At 50.7% G+C, this 20,091-nt stretch overlaps 1 protein-coding gene and 1 non-coding gene across 6 annotated transcripts in view; one reads left to right on the forward strand and one right to left on the reverse strand.

Annotated features, from left to right (window-relative positions):
- The first annotated feature begins 8,919 nt into the window (after window positions 1-8,919).
- Window positions 8,920-20,091, forward strand: part of RASGEF1C (RasGEF domain family member 1C) — an 84,108-nt gene continuing 72,936 nt past the window's right edge. For 3 of the 5 annotated variants that reach the window (XM_032335275.1, XM_032335274.1, XM_032335277.1), the window contains exon 1: window positions 9,036-9,078. Coding sequence is in view for 1 of the 5 variants with exons in the window: in XM_032335273.1 (XP_032191164.1) it covers window positions 9,042-9,078 (37 nt within the window). In the remaining 4 variants the exon portion in view is untranslated. Of the gene's footprint in view, window positions 9,079-20,091 lie in introns of all 5 variants that reach the window. The other 2 variants (XM_032335273.1, XM_032335276.1) reach the window with 2 other exon arrangements.
- LOC116587420 lies at window positions 13,455-13,558 on the reverse strand. The gene has a single exon (XR_004284433.1). It is a non-coding gene; the product is annotated as a U6 spliceosomal RNA (small nuclear RNA).

The raw sequence follows: 20,091 nt of genomic DNA on the forward strand, positions 1-20,091 counted from the left end.
TAGTTTCAGAGTGACAGAAACGTCACAACCATAGTTCAAAGGATTCCTGTGTAACTTTCTCCACCTGGGTTCCCCGGATATTAACATTTTACTATATGCACATTAGCCTTCTCCATCTGTATACGTGCAGAGGACATGCCTGTGTCCGTACATAGGTACATTTCTGCTGATACACATAATCACAGATCCCTCCCTCCTGCTTGTTACATACAAGCAATCAGACTTTTTAATATCTGCAAACTCATGCAGAATCCCCTGTAGACAAAGGCACAAGGACGCATAGACACATATGCACATGAACTCCCGTGTATCAAAAGCGGACGTGTTCATAGTGTTTATAATAAGGAGGGTTCATGGGGTAAATGGGTCCACACGACTTGAGAGAAACCTACTGAAGAATCAGTGTGGGTGTGTATGAAGTGACTGACAGTACCACAGAGAGAAATTAAAAACTAGAGTTAGGGGCGCCTGGGTGGCTCAGTGGGTTAAGCCGCTGCCTTCGGCTCAGGTCAGAATCTCAGGGTCCTGGGATCGAGTCCCGCATCGGGTTCTCTGCTCCGCGGGGAGCCTGCTTCCTCCTCTCTCTCTCTGCCTGCCTCTCTGCCTACTTGTGATCTCTCTGTGTCAAATGAATAAATAAAATCTTTAAAAAAAAAAATAGAGTTAGAAGGCGCTCCTCTCAGAAACTGACAGGTCAAGCACGTGAAAAATGAGCGAAGATCTAGAAGGTTGGAATGCCACAGTTATGTAACTTGGGCTCATACAGAATATTACACCCAACAGGCAAATTCCCTTTCGTGATGCAGAGAACTTAAAGGAAAACTGACTGCGTACCACGCCACAGAGGGCACCTCAGTAAATCTCAAAGTCCCTAATACACAGCTGTTTTTCTATGATAATGCAATAAAATTCAAAATAAATTTGAAAAGACCTTCCACATCTGGGGACTAAGCAGGACATGATAAGCAACCTACATGAAAGAGGAAATTGTAAGGAAAAATGGAGAAACTCCCAAAAAGTGCACGACCTCTAAAAAATGGCATACAAAATCTGGTAGTTCCCAGCTAAGGCTGAAATACATTTATCAAAAACAAGACAAGTTGTTCAAACTGAGTTCAGTATCCAGTGCGGGCGATCGACAGAAGAGCAACAGGGCAAGCCCAAAGAAACCAAAAAGGAAGAAGAATAAAAATCAGGACAAGGATAAGGACAAGACACTAGAAAATAAAAATGAGAAAAAAATCAGTGAAGTCAAAATACCAAAAAGGTAGACAGACCTCTGGCAATCCCGGGCACAGAAAAGAAGAATACACAAGAGCAAAGAGAAAAAGGGAAGTAAGCCTGGATGCAATATTTACAACGTTCCAGTGCGCATGATAATCCGTGAGAAGCAGATTGTTTTCAATAGAAATAAAAAGGACTGAGATGGTCTCGAGAGTGATGACACTGAGTCCATTGTACATGTGAATTTATTTGATCTCAGCAGGTCCTGTGAGCTCAGCATGGTTCTCTCCATCGTGAAGTGGGAGGAATGGGCAGGGAGACAGCGTGAGCTCCCCTAGCCACTCACTGTGTGTGCAGATGGGGTCTGGGGCTGGGCAGGCTGGTGCCCGTCCTGGGCTCGGAGCTACTGTGTATTCTAGACGGCCTCCGGAAAACTCCACTGGACCAGGAGCCATCAGAGAAAGGGAAGCAGCAACCAAAGGCCACCCCTTACCCCCCAAATCTCTCCAGGACAAATCAGTCTTACGGGTCTGTTTTTACTAACACACTCTGTTGACAGAAAAACCCGCTCTGACCCAAGATTTTCAAACCAACCAACTCCATCTGGAAGGTTGGTACCATCTTGATTCCAAAACTGGAAAAAAGATCACGATCACACGCCCTTTTCATAGATGTGAATGGAATCCAACATTGTATGGTTTCCAGAATGCATGCAGGGTGACTCAACACCACTCTTTTGATAAATAACCTATTTTTGTTTTTAAAAAGAAATGCTCAGAAAACTCTGAATAGAAAAGAGCTTCCTTCGGGGAGTGGCGGGGCTTATTTAGGGAAGAGCAGGGGGAAGCAGAAAATGTCAACCATCCAGAAGCCACAGCCTGAAGCCACCTCCTGATGGGGACTGGAGCATATGCGCGTGCACGTGTGTGTGTTTGCACACACACGTGCGTGCACATGCGTGCAAGCTGACTACCAGAAATGTGCAGTACACCAGTGAGGGACTGCCCAGCACCCGACCAGGAGAAAGGGGCCGTGGCGGCACCCATTGAGAGGACACAGACCAGGTCGAGTCCTGCCAAAGCTCGATGCCTGTGTCCTGTTAGCCTGCCACCCCCCTATGGCAGTCCAGAAACCCCGTGCCCTGCTGGAGGCAGAGACCACAAATCCCCAGGGAAATCCTGCAAATCCAAATGCATCCTTCCTCAGGACCGTCACCAGACTGCTCACCCCGGGGCCCCCTGCTTCCCCGCCTGCCCTTCCAGGCCCACTCCTGCCCCCTCTTCTCCTCACCCAGCCACAGGCTGTGCCTTCATTCACTCCAACAAATACTCGCCGAGCAGCTCATAAATAATCGGGCCATAAATCAGACAGACACACAGCCCCTGCCTCTGGAGACCTTCCTCCTCGGTGGCTGCAATCAAATCCTTAATGCAGGTGAGCTGACAACTGCAGGCAGGGAGAAGTCGCCTGGGGGAAGGAAGCTGGAGCCCCTTGTCTTTATCACCGGGTCAGCTCTGCCCCCTTGTCCCCATCTCCACCGCTGCCCAATGGCAAACTAGTCCTTACATGCGGGGGCAGCAGCCAAGTGGCAGGAGGGTCTCCCAGCTGCCACTCTTGTCCAGCTACCTCCTGTCCTTCACCTGACCCCAGGGCAAACCTCCCCAGCTGTGACCTCTGTGTCTCTGCCTCACTTCTGTGGCAGCCTTCACGGGTCCCAGCTGACCACGTGGCTATTTTTCAAACTTGACCTCCCACCGCCAGGCTGCTCTCTACATCTTGTACATTAAATTATCAAGGTTGCCAGCATCATGGTGAGGACAGACGGATGTCCGAAAACAACATCGTGTGCTTTTCGTGCTGGTCCACTATGAACAGCTGAAGCCGGGAAACTGTGTTGGTGTGTGGCGACGGTACCATTGGGATGAGACACAGATTCCTGGTCCCACCCTGACTCTCTGAGTCTCAGGTCTCGGCAGGGTCAGGGCAAGCCGAGCACAGGTCCACTCTGCCCAGCCATGCATGTCCCCCCCACAAAGCGCCTGCTCCCCATCTCGGCCACGCTGCTTCCCCCGCTGCAAGCGGAGCAGCCAGGGGAAAGCAAGGAGGGCTTGGACGCTAGGTCCACTGTGCCACCCACGTGGGCCACCTGCCCTCTCTGAGCCACTTATGTGGACTGGTGTCTTAGTCTCCTGTTGCTGCTGTCTCAAATTACCACAAACTTCATGGGCTTACAACAAAACAAGTGTATGGTCTTACAGTTCTGAAGGTCAAAAGTCCCACACAGGTCTCAGAAGGCTTCAAGCAAGCGGTCCGCAGGGCCAGCTCCAGCTGGAGGCTTGGTGGGCGAGGGGATGTCGGGGTGAGATTCATTCCTTGCCTTTCCCAGCTTCCAGAGGCTGGCCTCATTCCTTGCCTTGTGGCCCCTTTCCTCCATTGTCAAAGCCAACAGCAGGCATCTCTCTGACCCTGCTTCCGTCCTCCCATCCCTTGACTCCTCTTCTGCCCATCTCCCACTTTTAAGCGCCCATGTGATGACACGGGTCTCACCCATATCAACCAGGATAATGTCCCCATCTCAAAGCCCTAACTGGACCCCTCCTGCTGTGGAAAGGTCACATATTCACAGGTTCCAGGGATCGGGATATGGACATCTTGGGGGCAGCCGTTATTCTGCCCTCTGCCACAAATGGGAGCATGTGCCCCATCTCCTGCCCACATCTGCATTACCTGGGAACTTGGGGACCACTCATACACCCAAACCAGGGTCTCGATGGGGGTCTTGGGCTGCCACCTGTCCTCAGGTTCCGGGTGATACCTAATGCCCGGTGACATTGGATAGCCTGGAAAAGTGAGGTCTCCGGTGTGGTATGTGCCGGGAGCGCTCAGAGGGGACAGGAGGTTCATGCCATCAGTACCCCCCAAGAACCCAGCAGACCCAGCACATTGCAGCTCTGCCCCGAGCTTGGAGACTGAGGACCCTCCATAAGGGCTTCCCAGGCCTGCAGATTAAGGCTGTGCTGGGTGCTGCCCCCCAAGACCCAGTACAGGCTCCTCTGAACCTCAGTCTATGCCTTGAGGACAGCGGGTGCCCCCGTTGCCACCTAGGCGGGTGGAAGTGCTGCAGGAGGATAAGGAGACTCACGGGTGGGGGGGGGGGGGACCCTGTGAACTTAATGTGCGACCTGAGGGAATCTGAGCGCTCCAAGGGGGGGGCACCATTGCAGGCACACCTTGCAGCCTGTGCCGAGTCTCGCCCACCTCAGAGCTGGGTGGAGGGCTCCATGCACGTGTCAAGAGTGGTCCACCGCCCGCTTTGCTTTTCCACCTCGGGAATTTTGTTTGAATTGCCAAGCCCGCTCAGCCTTCAGGGAAGGATGGATAGGGGACATAAATAAGCTCTCTGCCTAGCAAGAGAAGCTGAGACACTCCCCGCACAGCTCCCCAAAGTCTGAGCCTCTGTTGGCCGCGGTGGTATCCATCCTAATAATGCAGCCTTTGTGGGCTGTCCCCCATTCCCCCTTCAAGTCTTTCTGTCCTCCCTGGCTCCCTGGGATTCCTATCCACACAGAGCACCTGTACTAGCAACTCAGGCTCTCCTTCCGGGGGACTCTGCCTGTGACCCTGTGATGCCTACCTCTGTCCTCAGCCCAGCCTTGCTCGGAACCGTGGGCTGGGGGAGCCAGATGGGGATCAAATCCATACTCACCACCTCGCATGTGCATATCACACATGACACACACACACCACACTCACACCCACACACACACGCATATACACAGAGCACACACCAGAAGTGCACACATATGTGCACACATACTCTCTATCTCTGATCCTCACCCAGCGAGCACCAAGGGGGTGGTTGGCATCCTAGTCTATGAACAGGAATCAAATGTGACTGTCTCTGTCCAATCAGGCCACTTTAGCTCCTGAACCTCAGAAACTTATCTTTCCCAGTCCTGCAGACTAGAGGTCTAAGATCAGGGCTCCAGCACCACTGAGTTCCAATGGGGGCCCATGTTCACAGACGGACATCTTCGCCCTGTGTCCTCACATAATAGAAGGGACAAGGGAGCTCTCTGGGGTCTCTTTTATAAGGGGGCACTGGTCCCCATTCATGAGGGTTCACGTACTTGACCTAGTCAGTCATCCCCCTATGGCCCATATCCTTATACCATCACCTTGGGGCTGAGGATTTCAACATGTGAATGGGGGGGGGGTAACACATTCAGTCCATAACAGTGACACCCCCCACCACTAGTGGCTGGCTATCTGATGACTGTCTCCGGGAGCTTTGCCCTTATGGTTATACGTGGAGAGTTTCCACCAGACTCAGGAACAGATGAGCTATGGATCGCACTAATTAAACGCACTGGCCAGAACCCAAAGCTCTGTCCTCGCCATTCTCTGATCTTACTGGTGACACTGCGTGGTGTCACCACCACTTGGTGTCAGGTTCCTTCCTGAGTTCCCTGCTCTGGCCGGGCCAAGAGCTGGGACAGACGTGCCGCAAGGTCTCACAGGCTCTAAGATGCTGAATGTCGGCAGTGACTAGAACCCCAATGTCTCCTTCCTTCACCCCCGACGACCGAGCAGCCCGAAGTCCAGCCACCTCCAGGAGTCCTCCAAATAATCCCCCTGGCCCACAGCCTCCGCAGGTCCCCTGTGTACGCCCTGTGAGAAGAGCTAAGCTCTTCTCACACGTGTCCCCTCTTTCCGTCACCCAGTGGCTTCTCCCCCATCAATAACCCTTGGGGCTGCCCCAGGGCCCTCCCCTGCCTACCACCCCCTCCCTCGCATCCACCCTCAGGGAAGCAAGGACAGGGACCCCAGTCCTGCCATCCCAGTGCTGGGCTGCTGGAGCACTCAGGTGGCCTCAGACTTGCTTGTGTGGGCCAGATATGGTCTGGGCCATAGGCAAGGGGGACTGGGCCAGGGGTGCTGGAAAAGGGCTCGTGAGTGCCAGGAGCACCACCCTGAGAACAGAGTCCCAGGTTTTCACACCCCAGGAGGCCCCAACCCGGCCTTGCCACCTTCCACCTGGGCTCCCGCTCTATCCACCATCCTCTCCTCCTCGCCAGGTGCCCGGCCTCCTTCCGTCCTCACAAAGGTGTGAAGCACATGCTGTCCGCAGGGCCTTTGCTTCTGCTATCCCCTCTGCCCAGGATGCTCTTTCCACTGACCTTTGGGGCTGCTGTCTCCTCACTCAGGTCTCAACCCAACCGCACCTGTGCCAGGGAAGGGGAATGCTTTCCCCTGGCCTCCAGTCCAAAGTGGCCCCAGCCACACTCCAACCACCTCACCTGTATTAGGTCAAGTGGCACCTAAGCGTTCCCCCAAAAGGTTGCTTTTATCATTCTTTTGTTTGTATGGTTAGTTTCCAGTGTCTCCTCTCTGAACCATGGGCTCTAAGGGGACAGGAACCCCATAACCTGCTGGCAGGTCCGTCAGCACCCAGTGTGGTTCCCAGCTCACACAGGCCTTCGGGGAGTACTCACTAGAAATCTCGGGGAGGAACGGGCGAGGGGGCAGGGGAGGCTCACCCTCCATCCTGGGCCCCACATTTCTGGGAAGGAGGCTGTGGGTGTGCCTCCTGGGTGGGAAGGGAGGTGGGGTGGGGCAGGCTGAGGGGCCCTGCTGGACAGTGTGCTCTTGGCTGGGTCAGGGAGGGGGCTACAGAAACTGGTACCGACGCTCGGCCAGACTTCCCCCAGGGCCCAGACCCAGCACCAGCAGCCAGCCTTTCCTTCCCCTGGGATGGCCCAGCGCAGAGTCCCACGCTGGCCTCAGGACTCGGTTCAAGCGGCTGCTGGGCCATGCTGACTTCCTGTGCAGTAGGCAAGGACACAGCAAACCTCAGAGGACAGGGCCATCTCCTCCTGTCACAGGGCACAGCCCCACCGACTCATCCACTTAGAACCTGGACTGTGTCCCCAGGCAAGTTTGCCCGCGGGTTTCCACTGCTCCCCCAAGCACTGCCCCAGTCCCTGCTCCCAAGCCTTCATTCAGCACAACAATCAGGCCTCAGTGGCCCCCAGGCTTTTGTTGGAAGAGAGGCAGCAGGGTGGGGAGAGACTGTCCTGCTTCTCTGAGCTACATTCAGGAGGGGGAGGTGTCCCCACATGGCTGCTCTGGCCCCTCATGTCACAGGTGAGCGGTCCAGCTCTTATAGGATCCCTCCTGCAACCGTCTCTCCCTAGAACCCAGCATACCCTGGGTGATGCACTGGGCCTAACATGAGGGCCAGGGGTGTGGAGTGGGACTTGAAGAAAGTACACAAGCCTGAGGATTAGCCCCAGCACCTGCCCTCATTCCCTGCCTGTCTCTGTTTCCCCTTGGTTCTTCACCCCAGCCTGACCCTTGACATTGGTTTTGGGCATCACCCTCACTAGGGCCAGCATCTGGCCTGGTCCTGTCCCAAGGCCCTGTTGTCTCCCTGCCCAGTCCAACCAAATCACACTGGTCCTAATACATGTGTGTGCCCCAGGCAGACACTTGCTCCCCCCAGGCCTCAGTTTCCCCCACTATACAAGCCACAGGCTGGACTCTGTTGTTTTCACCTGTCCAGTATTCTGGAAACAGCCCTCAGGACATGCTTGGAGCAGAGCCCTACTCTATCCAACCTCAGGGATGACAAAGAGGTAACTTTATCTGAGCTCGGGGGAGGCGACCCCCAGGCCTGTAATCCTCACGTCCAGGTCTGTGGAAATGACCTGAGTCAGACTCCTCTGAGCCTGTGGGTGGCAGCTCTGGGGTCTGGCCAGAGCTATCAGGCAGGTGTGCCCTTTCTCAGGGTGTCAACCCAAGGCTGCTGGGGGCCATTCTGCCACAGCGGGTCTGGGAGATGGGGGAGGTGGATTCCCATTTATATTGTTTCAGCACCTGGATCTAGCTATTCCTGAAGGCAGAATGCCTTGGCTTTTTAATTTTTATTTATTTATTTATTTATTTAAATGCTTCATGAGTCAATGAGTGATTTTGGCATATGCTGTTTGCGTTACGTTTCCTGCCACATCTCACTGGTCAGATTCTGACTGAAGCAGAGGACTGATGCCCTGACCTCCATGCTGGGATAAACCAGGAGATTTTAAAAGTCCAGGTAGAGCCAGTTGAGAAAGGGCATGGGATCCTGTTCCAGCTCCCTCCGCCACTCTAAAAGAGAAAGAGCACATCATTGTCCTAGTAGCACCCAGCGCCCCCAGGGGGTGACCCACCCTCTCTGTGGGCCAGTTCCTGGGGCTGCCATCCCTTCCTCCACGGAGGGCAGTCAGGGTGGGGGAGGTATGCGCAGCCTTCCCCGCCCCCTTGATGCCCCTGTGTGCCCAGGGACACAGACAAACCCCAGCTGAGTGGCCATCGCAGGAGGAGAGGCCAGAGGCGCGACCGGGTCCCACACTGAGGAAAGGGGAGAACCGGGGTCTTAGGGTGCTAGGGGTTTGCCAGGTGAGAGAGCAGTTCGAGGTCCCCACTCCGGGCAGCAGCTCATAGCTGCCCGGGCCACAGGGGTGGGAGATGAGCCAAAGCCGAGCGCCCTGCTCGGCCTTGACCCTGAGGTCTGGAGCGGAGGAGAGGCTCGTGGACAGGGCCGCCCGCGGAGCAGGAGGCCCAGAGAGGAGCGGCCAGGGCGCCCGCAGCCCCACCCCGCGGCCCGCGCGCCCCGCGCTCCTCCGAGCGGCCGCCAGGGGGCCCCGCGCCGCGCTGCTCCGGGGCCGGGCGCCAGCGCACGGCGGGTGCGCCCGGGACCGCGCGGAGAGCTGGCGGCGGGCAGCGCCCCGGGTCCAAGGCGCCGCGGCTGGCGGCGGGCGCGGCGGGCGCTGCCCATGGGCCGGGCCCGGGGTCCGGGTGCGCCGGGAGCCGGTGAGTGGGGGCGCGGCCGAGCGGAACGTGGGCGCTGCGGCCAAGGGCGCGGGGCTGCGGGCGCCGGGGAGGGGCTGCGGGCGGCGGCGGGGCGCTGGTGCCGGGGCGGGAGGTGCGGGACGGTGAACCGGGGGTTGGGGGGGTACGGCGGGCGTCCGAGCCGCTGCGCGGGGACGCGCGGGCCTGACCCGGGGCACAGGTGCGCGCGCGGGGGACAGTGCGCGTGGCCGGCCGGCTGGCGGGCCCGGGAGACGCGGCGCGCGGGAGAGTGCAGCAGGCGAGGCGGCCGTGGGGGACAGCTGGAGGAGGCTGCGGGGTAGCTGGAGGAGGTTGCGGGGTGCGTGCGCCGGGGAGGTGGCGGGAGGCCACCTGCGGAGGACACACCTCCCCAGGCCGCCGGGGCCAGAGACAGGCTCTGCTGCGCTCCCCCCCCCACTCCACTCGGGGGGAGCAGCCAGCTTCTGCAGCCACTCGAGCGGCAGGAAAAGCCAGCCTGGACCCAGGGCCTCCTCCCCGCGCCGGACCTTAGTTTCCGGGTCTATGAAATGGGCACAGCTGGCTTGCCGGGTGCTTGTGAAGAGGGGCGGGGAAGAGGATGTTGTCTCTGAAGCTGGGATGGGATTGAGGAAACAATCAGTGCCCCCATCAGAGAGTCTGCAGTGAACAGTGGCGTCAGCTTGGGGAACCGAGTGTGTGCCTCAGGAGGTGGCTGCAGACAGGGTCAGGGGACCCCTAGTCCACTCCTGTCTGTGGGGCAGGCCTGGAGGGGAGGTGATGAGGTGGTGAGGGGGGCTCCCAACCTTGCCCCACGCTGTGCACCGAGGTGGGGACTGAGAGCAGTATGGAAAGGGAGACATGGCAGCTTGGGGAGGTGGAGGGGCTCACCCCAGTCCCTTCCCTCCTGCCTCCTAGGTCCCCGCAGGAAAGTGTTTTGCCGAGTCTCAGTACCCACAGAAGTGCCCTGGAAAATTCACCTGTGGGCAGGAGCTCTGTCTCCTTCTTTCAGTGGAAGTAACTGAGGCTTAGGGAGGCGACAGGACTTATTCAAGGTCACAGGACTAGAAGGTGACAAAGCTGGGTTTCCAACTGCGGTAGGACTGGCTCTACAACCCATTGTGCCAGGTGCCCAGATGAGGCTGGAGGTTGTCCACTTACCCACCCAGAACATTCACTGAGCCCCAGCTGTGTGCCGTCTGCTCCCAGCCCCAGGAAGTGCTTAGGGAAGCTGAATAGTAATCAAAGGAAAAACCGAGGTCCTGGCAGAGGATGCCCGCTAGGAAGAAAAAAAACCAGGGTGTTTGGGGCAGAGAGAGACGGGGGTGGGGGTCTAGCCTTAGCCTGGTCAGGGAGGGTCAGGGAGAGTCCCCCACCTAGTGACCACTGTCTAGGATTCACTTCCAAGGGCAGAGCCCACTGGAAAGGTTTGAGGGAACAGCAGATTCGAGGCCCCTAAGGCAGATGCAGATGTAGGTGGGAAGAGCTGAACAGAGCCAGTTAGGAGTGCCATGAAGTCTGGATTTTCCTCTGGGTGCGGTGTGCTCAGAGTTTGCATACGGGAAGGATTCCCCGGGGATGAGTAGAGAGGACTCAGGGCGCGTGGAGGAGGCTGCTGGTGTCCATCCGGGATCTTCAAGGAAGAGCTAATCCACCTGATGTGCAGTCATCCCCATCCTTGTGGGGCTGCAGCCACCTGCTAACTCCCTCCTCACCGGGCCAGGAGGCGTGAAGAGGGTGGAATGTTCTAGGAGTGGTGGGGTAATCTGCTCTGGTGGACAAGAGAGCCTGGTTTGGGTTCCAGCACTCACTGCCCCACTCCGGAGTGGGTCCCTGCTGCTCCCCACCAGCCTCCTTGTGTCCAGTGGGGAAGGGGTGCCCGCCCAGAGTCTGCCCAGATGAGATGGGACGCTGCTAGCTGTTTGGACTGGGTGTGCAGGCTGCTCTCCGCGCCCTTTTGACATGTCCCCATAAGTCTTTGAGCAATGTTCCAGCTCTCACTTGTATTTTGACCCAGATCTAGAGTCAGCCTCTTCTTCAAGAAGCCTCCATGCCTTTTAGTGGGGGGGGGGGGGGGTTTAGAAACAAGTTTGATGTGCTCACCTCAATGTCATTGTCTTTAGGCGTTCTCAATGCACCAAGGCAAGAAATCTTTTTTTTAAACTAAAAATTAGTATTTTTGTCTTCCTCCCACACTAAGAACCTGGTTCTCCCCAGAAGTCAATATATGTAATCATTTGCATCGTCTTAGAATATATCCCACAGAGTTCTGTTGTTTGTTTGTTTTTTAAGATTTTACTTATTTATTTGACAGAAAGAGACATAGTGATAGAGGGAACAAAAGCAGGGGCAGTGGGAGAGGGAAAGCAGGGCTGAGACAGATGCAGGGCTGGGTCCCAGGATCCTGGGATCATGACCTGAGTGGAAGGCAGACGCTTGGGCTCTACAGATGGACATGGGCCTTTTTCCAGGCTTTTGTTATTCCAAGCAATAGGGGGAAGGATAGCCTTGTACATGCTTTGTTGGCATTGGTGGAGGTGCATCTTCAGTTCTTAGAAGTAGGAGTTACTATGTATCTATTTGTCAGCTACTCCCAAATTCCCCTTTCCCCCCAGCAACCTATGGTACTGTGTGTTTCCCCTGCAACCTGGCGGCTCTCAGAGTCCTGGGAAATAGGATTTCAGTGCATTTTAATTTACATTTCTATTACAAGTGCCACTAGACATCCGTATATATGTATTTGAGTCATTTGACTGATTTTTCTGTCCTGTCCATCTGTTTTGCATGCTCCCTATTGGATTTTTCTCTCTCTCCCTGCCCCTGCCCTGGATTTAAAAGTTTGTTTAAATACATATTAGAGAGATTCATGTTTTATCTTTATTATCATTGCAAATGTTTCTCCCAGGTTTTAAAAATTTTGTTTATGATGGGTTTTGCCATTAAAAGCTTTCTATTTTTAATATGTTTGATTTAATGTTTCTTTTATTACATCTAGATTTTGAATCCTTGTTAGGCTGTTCTTACACCCAATTGTATAGGATCTACCTGTGTTTTCCAGTGCTAGTTTGGTTTTGTACTTGGTTTATGGGTCCAGTTGAATTTTTTCCCAAAAGTCTCGCTTTCTATCCCAACACTATGTATTGAAGAGGTCATCTTTTCCCCAGTGATCTGAAATGCACCTGTATCAAATAATAAACCCCAAAATGCACTGGACCTGTGTCTGGGCTTTCAGGTCTGTCTCACGAGCTCTATCCCTTCATATGCTGGTTCCCCGTGGGGGAAATTGCAAAGGTGCCATTGCGTGTATGTGCACAGCGAGGGAGGTTTTATCCACAATTATTGCAATAGGAGGGAGAGATTGAACTCAACTCCCATTACTGTGTTGGAGTATCTGATAAGGCTAGTGGTCCTCCCTCTCTGCTTTTGTGTCCAGGTATTTTAGCTATTCCTGCGTGCGTATGCTCATTTTTTTGGGGACCATATCACATTTACAGATGCTCTTCTGGGTAATCGACACCTTTATCAAGTTGAGCCATCTTATCCGAAACCAAGGGATGTGTGTTCAAGATGACTCCGTCTTTAATTTGTTCAAGACCACCTCTGGGAGCATTTTAGAGTTTCCCTCCCATTTTTGTTGTTGTTGTTCTTAAGTTTATTCTTGGGAGCTTGGCTTTGTTTGTTGCTTTTTTTTTTTTAAAGGTTTTATTTATTTTAGAGAGAGTGAAAGCAGTCACAGAGGGAGAGGGATCACAGAGGCAGAGGGAGAGGCAGACTAGCCGCTGAGCAGAGAGCCCAATGTAGGGCTTGATCCCAGGACCCTGGGATCATGACCTGAGCCGAAGGCAGCCGCTTAACCAACTGAGTCACCCAGGTGCCTCTGTTTGTTGCTATTATAAATTTTTTTCTTCCGTCATATCTTGAATGGGTCATTGTTTGTGTGTTGTTTTGTGTCTCTCAACCCTATTTGTTGTTAGTTTCATCAATTCTTTTAGAGAGTTTAGGTATACTGCCATCTGAAAATTGAAATAGTTTCGTTTCTTCTTTGTTGATTTTTGTGCATCTACTTGTTTTCTCTAATTAATTTGGCTAAATACCTCAAATTCCATATTGAATATTGACTATAAAGGAGCCTCCTTTCCTCTTCAAGAGCTTAGTAAAAAGGCGTCTTCCCCCATTAGGAGAGATGCTGACTTTAGGATAGGGGATGGGGGATAGATCTATACATATGTGGGAGTATACCTTAATTCCTATTTTATTGGGTGGCTTCTTAAAATCAGGAATGAATATTGATTTTCATTGAAGACATATACAGAGATAATTATATTTCTTCTAACACTATGAATAAGATGAATCATATATATTTTTAAAATATGGAATGCTTCAAAAATAAGGAATCTTTCACAAATTTTCATGCCCTTCTTATGCAGGAGCCATGGTGATCTCTTTATCTTTCCAACTTCAGTGCATGTGAGGCCAAAGTGAGTACAAGAAGATGAGTCATATTAATGGATTTCCTAATTTCAGGTGCAGGATGAGAGGATAAGGCAAACAATAAGACACACAATTTGTTAATTATGAACATTAAGCCATCCTTGCCTTCCTGAAACGGAATTCGCTTGGGGATGATATATGAGGTTTTAATATGGTGACGTGAGCCATCTGTTTGCTGTGTAATAAGTTGTCATAAACTCAGTAGCTAAAACGGCACACATCCATTATCTCATCATTTCTGTGGATCTGAAGTCCCGGCATGGCTTTGCTGGCTTCTTGCTGGTGTTGGCTAAGACTGGGTCCTCATCTAGAGGCTCAACGAGGAATGGATCTGCTTTTCTATTCATGTGGTTGCCAGAAGCATTCACTTCTTTCCAGTGGCCTGACTGAGAGCTTAAGTGTTGTGCTGGTGGTTGGCTGGAATCTGTCCTTGGTTTCTGGAAGCCACCCTCAGTTACTAGGGACCACCCACTAGACCCACCTGTGGGCTTCCTCAACACAGCCTCTCCTGCCGTCAGGCCAGCAAAGAGAGTCTCTAGAGTAAATCTAGCAAGACAGAGTCTTACATAACAGAATCACAGAATTGACATCCCCTTTGCCATATTTTGTTGGTTAGGGGAAAGGTTCCATCCACACTCGAGGGCATGAATGCCAGGAGATAGGGAGAGTGGACCCTTGAGAGTCTGTCCAGCACAGTGGTGTTGGATTTGACTTGCTAATGTTTATTTTCTCCATGGTCTTCCTAGTCATTCATCAGTCTGATATAGCATCACTTCTAATGGCTTCTTCCAGAAGGACTCATCAGTACAATATTCCTTGGTTTCTCTCCTGTTGAAATGGCTTTCTGTACCCTTGGTAGCTGAAGGATAGTTTGACTGGTTATAAAATCCCGGCCCACATTTGCTTTCCTTGAATTCGTTACAATGTTGCTCTGGATTGTGTTGCTTATATGTTATTGTCAAGAAATCTGATATAAACACTCTTCTTCCTTTTATAAGTGACTTCATCATTTCTCCTGGAGCCCCAAAGGATTTTTTTAATTTTAATCATTTCATGAAGAAATATCTTGGAGTTGCCCATTCAGAACCAATACTGTGGTGCCTTCAGGGGAGCAGTCAAATATACAAATTAAGTCTTCTTTTTTATTTCCAGAAAGTTTTCTAAGAAAATGATTATACTGTTAATTATGTTGCTTTTCTTCCAATGTTATGTCTGTACGCTAGATCTTTTTTTCCATCTTCTATACCTATCACTTTCTATATAATCCTCTTAACTTCTTTTTTTATAATTTTATTTTATTTTATTTCAGTGTTCCAGAATTCATTGCTTATGTACCACACCCAGTGCTCCATGCAATACGTGTCCTCCTTAATACCCACCACCAGGCTCACCCAACCCCACCACCCTTCTCCCCTCCAAAACCCTCAGTTTGTTTCTCAGAGTCCACAATCATTCATAGTTCTTCTCCCCCTCCGATTTTCCCCAACTCACTTCTCCTCTCCATCTTCCAGTATCTTTGTGTTATTCCTTATGCACCTTACTCTTATCTTTATTTAATTCTGGTTTTGTAGTTGTTTTCATTCCTCTCCTCAATGAGGTTTATTAAAGTCTATTAAAATTTATTAAAATCCCAGCCAAATCTAGTATCCCTAAGAGAGCGTCTGGTTTAGTCTTCATTTCTGAGATGATGTTGTGTTTCATGTTTACCTTTTGTTCTCTGTGTGTGTTCATCTCTGTTTTCAGTTCTCAAATTTATACTTAAGGTGTTTTGTCACATCTCAGGATGCTTCTTACGGTTGTTCAAGTCTTAAGATGCTGATGCTTGATGCTGTGTTACATTGTTCCCCTGTAAAGTGGTTTGTGGGGAGAATGATTGTCAGCTCCTTATATTTCTTTTGTATGGATACTGTCTGTTACCTTTTGTTAACTTAGAAATGTCTTTATGTTTGCAGGAACTGCTAATAATAGAAAAATGTAGGCGGGCATTGGGGAGTTGAGGATCACCAGGTTTCTTGGTTCAGGAGTGCCCTCTTGTGTTGGTTTTAGGAGCTGCACCACCCTTATTCAGAGTGGGACAGGAGGCAGGATGGTTAGCTGTCTGCAGAATTTACCATTCACTTTTGCTTCTGTAGGCCCTTGATGCTTCTCCCCTATCCATTTGCCACCAACCCTCTAAGGGCCTCCACCTCTGAGCCACGTCCTCTAGAAGCAGGGTGTTTCCGAGACAACCAGCGCTGGTCCCACGCACTTTCTGTCTCTTTTGAGCTCTCAGCCGAGTATGGCCGGTTTTGTCTGCTCTCCTGGTTGATCTGCAGTTATCTACAGGGACCTGGAGATGTCCCCAAGATTTTTGCCCCGAAGGCTTCACACAGAATGGTGTACTCCCACCTAGCTCCATCCCTTATTAACACCTCGTAGCGCTGCTTTATCTCAGAGCTCCCCACGCCTGCCAAACCGTGTGAGAGACAAGGATCTTCTCCAGAACCTCAGGTCAGGGGTCACACCCAAGAAGTGACCTTAACACAGGAACCTTCTTCATATACAGCCCGTAGTCAGCTGTCACCAGGAATGTTCTTCCGGGTCTTATCTTTGCATTTGGGATCCAGTCGGTGACGAGGTGTCCCCCATGTTTGTGGTGTTTACGAGAGTCTTTCCACCCACCACTGTTCCTCCATGTTGTTTATCTTTCCTGACGTGGGGTCTGAAGGCTTCACATCAGTTTTCTCCCATAATCTGGATTTGTTGGACTCTTTCCTCAAAACTTGATTCAGGCTCAGTGTTTTGGATTGAAGTTGTTTTAAAATTACAGACAGGGATGTATATCTAGGAAGAGAAGTCCGCCTTCCACCAGGTCCATCCTGTGCCCTCCTGGGGGCTGGGCAGCTGCCAGCTATGGTGTGGAGAGGGGCCGTGGGTAGGAGAAGCCAGGCCCAGGGGCTGCGGGTTTTCCTGGGGTGTTCTGTTTCAGTTTCCCCTCCCACTCTCCAGTCATCCCTCCTGGTCCCCTTCCTGTCCCTGTCACTGAGCCTTCCCAGGGGGTGCCTGGCCTGGGCACCGGGCTCGCTCTCAGGGGGCTGCTTCTTTCAGCAAACATGCCCACCATCCCCCTTCCATGCAGAGCCCTCCAAAGATTCCTCAAGGTAGAGGTAGCAGAAGGCCAGGGGTCGAACCCCATGCTTCCTCACTGGGGGATCCCTCTGGGTTCCAGACACTAAATGGGGGCCATAATGTCAGTGTTGGCTACAGAGTAGGCAACCACTGTGTGTTCATTTCCTCCCCTTCTTCGGGACCCAGCATACACCCCTCACTTTCGGTAGCCATAGCAAGAGCGGGGCCTGGCCCTCCCTTGCCCGGCAGAGCTTCCTGGGCTCGGGCCTGCAAAAAGGAGCCTTCTCATCCAGGCCACATCCATTTCCATGACTTCCTTAAGGCCTTACCATCTGGGCCACCACCACCAAGGACGCCCCACACCACCAAGCCATGTAAACTCAGCCAGGAAGAGTCCTACAGACTTGTCTGTGAAAGGCCCAGGACTGGGGGCAGGGGCTGCTTCAGTTGTATTAGTTTTGAAGAAAGCTACCACAGCATTGCCTTTCTGTCCTGCCCCCAGGGGCCATCCTAATTGGTAAATCCCTGCTTTACATGCACCAGATCTCCCCAAAGGTGGGAGCAAGCCTCTCAAAATCAGCGAAATATTGCTCCTGCAGCGTAAAGATTTCCTTGATTTATCTGGTCAGCAAAGGGTTCATTTGTTTGTTTTTAAATCCAAAGAGCATCAGAAAGCAACAGAGTTTGGCCGGATAATAATAATAATAAAACAAACACTCCTCTCTGATTGTTGAACCACTTGCACGCAAGGCCAACAAGTATGGACGTGTGGCCTCAGGAACTTCTTCCAGAAACTTCCATTGCCTTTCCAGAGGAGAAAACAGAGGCTCATGGACATAAGGGGACCTCACAGCATCACTTAGCCCAGGTGGGCTTCAAGTTCGGTTGATGCTATTCATGTCTGAGATGTTTACAGTTAGGGCTGTCTTTATGCAGTGTGACCTGCCTGCTCCTTGTCTTTATGGGGCCTGACTCTCGGCTCAACCACCACTCTGCCCATTCAGCTGAACACCAGATGAACATGTGCTAAGCAACCAGGAGGGCCTGCCTATCTGAGCACTTACTGCCTCTTTATTTATAAACATTATCTCACAAGAAATGAGATAAACATTATCTCACAAGAAGTGGAAAATAAGTAAAACAGAAAACAATAAAGAAAAAAAAAAACCTGGGAAAGAATTAATAAAATTGATAAACTTGTAGAAAGAATGACTAGGAGAAGATACAAGTTACCAAAACCCTACAGATGTTAAAGGGATAATAAGGGATTTTTGTGGAGAACTTCAATACCCATACCTTTGATAAAAGGGACACACGCCTTGAAAGACAGAACTTCCCAAAATGGACACAAGGAGAAATAGAAAATCTGAGCACAATGGTTTCTGTTAAAGGAATTTAATTTATCATTAAAAAGCCTTCCCAGGAAGAAACTGTCAGGCCCAGGTGGCTTGCCTAGTGCATTCTATCAAGTATTTAAGGAAGAAATACCAATATATGTTCATTCAATTAAAAAGTTAGTATGCACGTTAAGAAGCATGCTGGAAATATGGATCGTAGAAACCCTTCAAATCTAAGTGTGGGAGTACAAATTCGTGCATGCAGAGAATCGTGTGTCCATGTGCTCCCTGAGCCCTGCCCTTAGGAGCGGCAACCAGAACCCACCAAGTTCCAGTGGCAGGAAAATGGAAGAAGAAATCGTGGACACTCATTGTAACCGACGATCGGAGAGCAGACGCCTGGAAACATCAGGTGAATGTCATCTTAGAAATCCCATGTCAAGTGGAAAATTCGAGTCCTGGAGTACCATAGACCATAGACAAAATGATATTTTTATAAAACTGAGAGGCAAGCAAGCTCTACAACAGATTGCTTAGGGATATCTACTTCTGAGATCTTTTTTTTTTCTTTAAGATCTACTCTCTTAATCATGTCCAAATCTATAGTACAGTGTCATCGACTAGTTACCATGCTGTACATGACACTCCCCAGGTTAAAAATGGAAGGCTCTACCTTTCGGTCCCCTTCCCCCATTTCGCCCACCCATATATCCCCTCTGGCTGTCATCTCCCTATGCTCTGGATCTATGAGTTTGGTTTTCTCAAATTCCACATATAAGAGAGAGAAGTGTTCCCTTGCTGGCTTATTTCATTCACTTAGCATAATACTCTCTAGATTCAGCCATGTTGCAAATGCCAAGATTTTGTCATGTTTATGGCCGAGTAATACTCCGTTGTCTACATCTATAGACCATATCTAGACCATTGTCTACATATGCAGAACCACCAACACTTGGTGGTTCTTATCTTTTTGATTTTAGCTGTTCTGACAGGTATGAGATGATATCTTATGGTGATTTGCATTTCCCTGATGATTAGTGATGTTGAGCATCTTTTCTTGTGTCTGTTGGCCATCTGGGTGTCTTTTTTGGAGAAATGTCTACTCTTGTCTTCTGCCCACTTTTAATTAGATTGTTTTGGGGGTGTTGAGTTGTATCAGTTCTTTATATATTTTGGATACTAACCCTTTATCACATGTGTCATTTGCAAATATCTTCTCTAATTCAGCAGGTTGCCTTTTAGTTTTGTCGATTGTTTTCTTTGCTGTGCAGAAGTTTTTTATTTTGATGGAGTCCCGATGGATTATTTTTGCTTTTGTTTCCATTGCCTCAGGAGAACTGTCTAGAAAGAAATTCCTTTGGCCAATGTCAAAGAGGTTTCTGCTTGTGGTCTTTTCTGGAATTTTTATGGTTTCAGGTTTCACATATAGGTCCTTAATCCATTTTGAGTTTATATTTGTGTATGATATAAGAAAGTGGTCCAGTTTCCTTCTTTTGCATGTAGCTGTCAAGTTTTCCCAACACTATTTGTTGAAGAGAATGTCTTTTTCCTTTTGCATCTCTTTTCTTGTTCATCAGAGAATAATTCACCATAGAATTACGGGTTTAGGGGCGCCTGGGTGGCTCAGTGGGTTAAAGCCTCTGCCTTCAGCTCAGGTCATGATCCCAGGGTCCTGGGATTGAGCCCCACATCGGGCTCTCTGCTTAGTGGGGAGCCTTCTTCCTCCTCTCTTTCCCTCTGCCTGCCTCTCTGCCTATCTCTGTCTGTCAAATAAATAAACAGAATCTTTAAAAAAAAAATTATGGGTTTATTTCTGGGCTTTCTATTCTGTTCCATTGATCTATGTGTCTATTTTTGGGCCCATACCATACTCTTTTGATTACTGCTTAAAGTCTGGGATTGTGATACCTCCCATTTGGTTTTTCTTTTTCAAGATTGCTTTGGTATTTAGGGTCTCTTATGAGTCCATACAAATTTTAGGATTATTTGTTCTAGCTCTGTGAAAAATGCTTTTGGTATTTGGATAGGGATATTTAAATGTGTAGATCACTTTGGGCAGTGGAACTATTTTAACATTTCTTTT

The sequence above is a fragment of the Mustela erminea genome, chromosome 3, assembly GCF_009829155.1.
Source record: "Mustela erminea isolate mMusErm1 chromosome 3, mMusErm1.Pri, whole genome shotgun sequence".
In the NCBI taxonomy this organism is placed as follows: Eukaryota; Metazoa; Chordata; class Mammalia; order Carnivora; family Mustelidae; genus Mustela; species Mustela erminea.